This window comes from Zerene cesonia, chromosome 13 (assembly GCF_012273895.1).
Source record: "Zerene cesonia ecotype Mississippi chromosome 13, Zerene_cesonia_1.1, whole genome shotgun sequence".
Taxonomy (NCBI): Eukaryota; Metazoa; Arthropoda; class Insecta; order Lepidoptera; family Pieridae; genus Zerene; species Zerene cesonia.
In genome coordinates this window covers 2,476,550-2,484,021 of record NC_052114.1, presented here as the reverse complement: position 1 = coordinate 2,484,021, position 7,472 = coordinate 2,476,550, and the positions used below count along the sequence as shown (strand labels likewise).

The 7,472-nt window shown below is 31.5% G+C and overlaps 1 protein-coding gene across 1 annotated transcript in view; it reads left to right on the top strand.

Annotated features, from left to right (window-relative positions):
- Nucleotides 1–6,445, top strand: part of LOC119831500 — a 211,537-nt gene extending 205,092 nt beyond the window's left edge. Inside the window, exons 9-10 of the mRNA XM_038354894.1 lie at nt 4,696–4,759; nt 5,351–6,445. Coding sequence (XP_038210822.1) covers nt 4,696–4,759; nt 5,351–5,363 — 77 coding nt within the window. The 3' untranslated portion in view covers nt 5,364–6,445. The remainder of the gene's footprint in view (nt 1–4,695; nt 4,760–5,350) is intronic.
- Nucleotides 6,446–7,472: the final 1,027 nt, after the last annotated feature.

The window sequence follows — 7,472 nt, the reverse complement described above, 5'->3', positions numbered from 1 at the left end:
TGTGGAAAATTGTGTTAATAAAATGGCAATGTGAGAACTATAGAATAGTTTAAGTACTTTTATATTGCCATAATTGGAGATGTTTCATTAAGGTAACTCTATAAGATACTATAAAATTAACATTGTGGTGAATGTTGTTATACATAAATTATTATTTAACGCAAACGGTAACTACATAATGTTATAAAATATGATATTGCGTCGTGTGTTCTTCTACTTTGTCTTATCCGTTTTAATAATGAATATTATTAATGTCTTTGTTTTCCATCATCGTATCTGAATTAAATTAACCAATATATCAACTGCGCCTGCAAGCTCTAAGCGAGAACTTAATTTGCATAGTTTTGCGAAATTGGGGTCAATGGCCCGACAATTGTCACCTCCAAATGCACATAAATAATACAACGCAATAACGTCTAGCGTGCCACTGTTATTGCTTCCCCGACCCCCAGCCCCCAACCCCTCAACACCTCAGGGGTTAGCACGACCCCTAATGCGGCATTCTTATGTGACACGGATTTATCCAACGTGTATTGTTCTGGTTAATTTATGGCGCTTTAACCGCGCCTCGAATTTCTGCCGTGTTCAAATAAAAAGTAATAATGTTCAAAGCCGTTGTAACAAGTGTGAATGCAAATTGGATGTGAGTTATGGCGGTGGTTTTGCAGTTTTTCAACGGGTTTAGTGTGGGTATAAAGGAATTATGAATATAAATAAAATGAATGTTCTCTCGTGCGAAGAAATTCTTGGATATGCTTGGACATGTGTTTAAAGACACTCGATCGGCGATGTTAGAAACAATGGCATGAGGTGTTAAAAGTCTCTTCGTTCAGATATTTCTCGCCTCATATAAAAGTAAAATTTTACGGTAAAGTAAGATGGTGTATTTCTGGATAATTCGAGAGATACCTTTTTATTTGAGATTAGATCATTTATGAGCGTGGGACTGTTTGATCTTTTGATACCTGATAAATTAGAAACACGGTGTAGCACTTGCTATAATTAATCTTGGATATATTTTGGGCTTTGATAAGGAAATTGATATTTACATTAGATATCAGATACATTTTGTTTTCACAACACTTTTTATCTTAATGTACAATTTTAACTACGCTTACCTTACATTAACATTGTATACCTTTTAATCAACTATCGAATAACTAAATTCTACTCAATTACACCCAGTTTTGGTGCTTTGTAAATTCGTCTTTAACTCGTTCGAATAAGGCTTAATTTATTTTTAGTATTATTAACTTAATTCGAAATTAAATATTGCTTCATGGTACGATTCATGAATACACCTTATAATACAATATTCCGCTTTAAAAGTTAGTTGCCTGTAAAATATTGGCTGTAATTACCCGTTATTAATTTTTGTAATGGCAATTTTTTATAGCAACCATCTATTACTGTGAACTAGAAATGTAAAACTTTGATTAGAGGCAAATTATCGCTAATTCATTTCAAATTCATCAAAAAACAGAAACCTGCAGAATCGAACCGTAAATCTTTAATGGTTAAAGTAATGTTAAGTATGATTTTGTTATAACGTTTCTTTTCATCAACTGGAATTTTGATAAACGCATTTAAGTTTTTTTTTATGTCATAGCCGGCAACTGAGCTGGTGGTTCTCCTGATAGTCAGCGATCACCACCGCCCATGAATGGCACTACCTGTGCAAATGTGCTACCCGCTTCTAAAGGGTAACGGATTAGGATATGATTGATGACTGGAAAGTAGGAATGGACTGGGAAGGGTGTGGGTTAAATGCAGTTTTAAGTTCGCTTCTTGTAAATTTAGTGCGCCTAGTTGTTTTAACCGATGTTCTGAAAATCGAAGAAGGTTCTCAATTCCATTGTATTGCGTTTACTCGATTACTCCGTGAGTTTCTCACCACCTTCACTACCGTAGGGCCTCTGCAAATGTATTTTCTTATAAGACGATTGTGTTATGTCGGATAATTATTTAGTAAGATAACCGATAAAGACTGATTGTGCCGTATTCAAAATGAAAAACATATGAAAATATGTATTATTTTCATAAATATGTCAAAAACACCAACTAACACACGTTACGATTTCACCCATACAAAACTATTGAAAGTTAATCCCCCGAACTTATTTATGTAACGAGTAAGTTTTCGTAACCGCGTATTTGCACGTTTTGCTTGTACAACGAATAAGCGAGATAAGGCAGTATTTATTGCGTATTCCTTTCTTATGTTTGCGTTTATCATACATTCGCTGTTTGTTGAACACGATCTTATTATATTCTCAATCTGTGACGTCTATAGAGCTCGGAGATCAGTGGGAATTTATTTTGTTGCAATGTTTGTTTATTGTCTAGATTTGTGAATATTTTTTTTTAACAAATATCTTACTGACGTTTTTAAGAGCGTGGTAACACTCCAGTTACTGTGATGTGATCCAATGACATTTTTACTATCAAACAAAATACAGATAATATAGAAACTTAAAAGCTATTATATTAAGTTACATTATGTATTATAATTTTTAGTCTGTTTGAGATTTACCAATTCTTAATTTGATACCGTCAAATGTAATCATAACTATATAAGCTATAGCCTATAGGCAACAGAAACCATTCAATTCTGGTCTAAATAATGCTATCCAACATGGAAATGAAACCTTATGCAGTCTTTGATTGACATGTATTTTTATGAAAGATTTGACATTTTATTTTAAAACCCATACAAAGGACTCGCCGAAAAGAATCAATATCGACGGCCGCCAAAATCTATTGTTCATTTGATCAAGTTTATTAAATAGGGCTAAGGCAACATCTGCTCCCGAAATCTATTTTATATTAATATTCCACTGGCTTTGTCCCGCCAGTTATCGTTTTATTTCAATAATCGTAAAATATCGGTTTTCTAACCTTTGATGTTACACGTGTATTTTGTTATGAAGCATTTTTGGGGATCGGAAAACATACTTGCATGTTTTTTTAGGAATTCGTGCGTTGTTTTATTTCTTATTTACATTGTATAGGACCAGCTGTGTTCCGAATTGGTTTGTTATGAATAAATAAAATGATGGCAAAACAATAAATGAAAAAAATTGTAAATAAATAAACTACTTCATATAAATATTGTACCCCTATGTATCATAAGTAAATGACTATATTAAATTGATATTATAAGGATTAAAATAACAAATCCTAGAATAGACTATATATTATATAATAATATCTATATGTTTGTTTATTTTTAAATTATACTTCATTAAAATTGAAGCGGCCAGTTCATCTCTAAAGAGTAAAAAAATATAAACATAATTATTTACCATACGAGCCTTCCGGAAACGACTCGCGTCTGCAAAAAGTTATCTCGTATTATAATCCTAACCTTTAGATTTAATTTCAACGGAAATCAGACTACGTTTAGTGATTTGACGCTTGATAATTACATTCAATACTAAGGTAGCAACTAAAGATTGATCTAGCCATCTATTTTCTGAGAATAACTTGTTTATAACAAATCGTTGGATTGTTTTTGTATTGGGATGCAGATCGATCGAAAAATATACAATTATCGAAGACTGCGCCCCGTGATTTCACCCGCGTAAGTCCGTATCCCTTAGGAATATCGGGATAAAAAGTTGCTTACCTATATGTTATTCCTGTTGTCCCAGCTACCTACGTACTAAATTTCATTGCAATCAATTCTGCAGTTTTTGCTTGAAAGAGTAACAAACATACACACATCCTCACAAACTTTCGCATTTTAATATTAGTAGGATTGATACTAATCCTAGTTAGGATACATATTCATAATAAGGGGCGGAAGTCTAGTCTATATATAGTCTATATGGTGCGAGTTACACTTTTTATAACTTAAGAACGGATTAACCGAGTTGGCTGAAAATTTGTGCAGAAGTAGCTTAGAACCAGGAGACGGACATAGGTAAGTTTTATCCAGGAAATCCCACGGGAACGGGAACATGCGACGAATTCGTTCCTGCGACTATGCGGGCAAAGGTTGCGGGCGGGAAGCTAGTATATATATATAAAATAAAGTCGTGTGAGTTACACTATTCATAACCCAAGAACGGCTCAACCTGTTTGCTTGAAATTTGGTACTGAGATAGTTTGAGATCCGAGAAAGGACATAGGATAGTTATTAACCCGGAAATTAAACGGAAACGGTAACTTTGCTGGTAACACCCCGAGTTTGTCAAGTTTTCCTTCGGACGAAGCCGTGGGCGGTTAAATTAAATAAAAAACAGTTCCCTGTGGTTGGTTTATCAAATATGTGATGATCGGATATGTCGTTATCAACTTTTTGTAATAAAAACACTGCAAATTTCATTAATAAAATCATTATATAATAGTAAAATTAATCAACTATTAACATACTCCGTTAGAAAATGCAATATATTTTCAAAAATATAACTAAAGATCGATCTCAGCCTGTATTCGACTGCAGCGCATTCATATTAATTGTTATTGTCGTTATACATACAGTTTTTGTATCAATATTTTACAAAGTCATCGAGTTACATTTTTAATCACATCAAAAATATCATATCGAACTGTTGTTTTATTCAATAGCTTTATTAGCAGTCGTTTTTTAAAGGCAATATACATGAAATTGTGCCTCAAACAATTCTGATATTTATGTCATGTACATAAATGTCAAAGTTGTAAAAATTCCTTGTATTTGTTTGTTCGCAGGGTTGTTGTCATCTGCCACGCTCATAATCATCTGCTCTACGTTCAACGCAATAGATGCATTAAGGTAAATATTACAAACAACTACAAAGTTCCTAGCCGGCTCCTCTCTGTAGAAACTGCTTTCCGTACCGGTGGTAAATATTAAATTGCGTATATAGAAAATACAACAGCGCTTCCGAAGCAAGTCTTATTATATGAATAAACTAGACGCTCTGCCTGGCTCCGCGCGGATTTCTTCTGTATGTATTTTTTTATTACATTTCAAAGCAACTGCTGAATCGATTTAATCAAACTTGTTTTATTTAAATAAAAATGCATAGAATAAGTGTATTCCTAACGGATTACGTGAACGAATTTATAACAACATGTAACTGAAATATATCATTATTTAATATTTATTTTATATCACAACGGGTGATCGAGATAGTAGCTCATCATCAGATGACCCAACACCACATCCTATCAATATTTGGTAGTTGTATTAAAAAAAGTAAAATTTGAAGACTTTATTTGCCAATGTTTTGCAAACTTATAAGACGATGGGAATTAAAAAAATGATATAGATTTAGATGATGGAATAAGGGCATGTACACACAGTAGTATTCTACTATTTCACGTTGATTTTCTTCTAATTATAATTATTTTATCATTTCAGAGTCCTGCGATGATGCATAATATCTGCGCTTCCACTGGATTTGTAAATAAGATAGTTCGACATTGTGGTAACATTATTAGTGATATAGCTATTAAAACTACGAACACCATATTTTATATTCACAATATCAGCAAACGGAATTTTTGTATTTGGTAGAAACTGCAAGAACTGAAACTAGATATAATGCGGCTAATACTCGTGTTTTATACAACAATTTTTCAATAAAGTGTCCTGTCTAAAACTTATATTGTCATTGACTTTAACAAGTAATATAATGCACACATTTACGCAAGAGTCAACTTGCTTGACATTCATTTGTAGAGTTTAAAACAATTAGACAGGATACCGATAGAAAATAAGAACTAAAAATGTAGATGGAGTATGATAACTCGGTTGCGTTTCGGTAAAAACTAGAAACAAATAAACAGATATTGTGTTAAATAAAAGTAACAACAAATAAAACCTATCGGAGTATTAAGGTATTGAGACATTTAAAAGCCAAGTATGTGCGCAGTAGAGAAATATTTGGTGTAAAAAAAAAAAAAAATGTAACAAATATGAAAAAATAATAAATCGTTAGCCCATTGCGTATTAAATATTATAATGACAAAGCGATTATGTAACAATTTTTCTTATTAAACTTTCTTTTTAAAATTTTACATTTATTTCCCTAAATGATGAATGTATGTATATAGATAGATATGATCTACACATAACAATTGCACCCTATATCGAGACTTCACTATGTTTATATGAAATGCAACAACTTCTGCACTTGTATGAGGAATCTGCATTTAATAATGTTAGCTACTCAGTGACTTAAAATACTAAGAAAAAACTATTTTGCCAGTAATTTGATGATGTTCAAAAATGTACCTTAATAACAAATTTTTAACCAATTTAATTATTCCTTTTACAACGACCTTGTGTATTCATATAAACATATTTAATCAAATTAGCTTTGAAATGTGTAATTATTTTTATTATCATTTATAACAACATTATTCTTAGATGATTTGACCATTTGTAAGAACTTTAAGAAGCTTATAAAATGTGTTCATTTGAGTTTAAACATTGCTTACTATTATCATTACAATGTCAACTTAACTACCAATAATTTTAGATTGTAGCTATCGTTCTTCGTCTCAGAATGAAAATAAATACTTTATTTATATCGGAAAATTTAAATGGTTGTGTAATTGATTAATTCTATGCATGATCTTATCGATTTTTAACATAGTTTCATAGTGTAACCTAAAATCTTTTTACTTCCGTTTTATTTAGCATTAAAAATAATTTATTCTATAAAATGCAACCATTTACAACGAATATCTTCCATTAAATGGTTTAATTTTCTATTTTGTGTATGATTTTAACTTTTATAACGTCGATTGTAAATAAACCTGTAATATATAAGGTAAACTTAATTGAATAGCAGAATAAATATAGTCTAAGGAAGGTAGTGCATTAGAATAAAATCGAAATTTCTGGACAAACTGGTTTTTCCTTGTCTTCTAATATGTATTCGATGAAAGTTGGTAAAATGTTAAAAAAGTGTTATTTTCTGACTTTGATGATACTTTTCACAAACCTATATCTTCGTACCACAAATCTCTAAGCTCACCACATGAAACGATGACAACAGTATTGAATTGCGATTTAAGATCTCATAATACTTATCAATTTTCCTTGAATACAATATTGTCGAATGACTATAACAATTTTATTAACATTAGAAGACGGAAGACAAAAAAAGCGAGTTCTTGAACTTTTGAATATGAAAAAATAATAATCGAATCGAATGTAAATATCTAAAGGATTATAATAAAATAAGAGAAAGAAAATTTGTTTAGTGTATGAAATTGTGTTATATGAGTAAAATGTTACATATATATTAACCTCGATATGTGCTAGTTTGGTTTCACCACCCAAGGGGGTTGCCACGTGACCTTAAAGCAGTACCTAATAATTCCTGCGTGGGAAGTTCCTGACGCTAGACCACCTTATAACTTTGTCTTTTTTCCACACCGGAATTAATACTGCTTTAAGACGGTTATCTAAATGCTAAAAGCTCTGTAAGGCGGATTCAGTCACCATCAATATAATAAATACATAATTATAT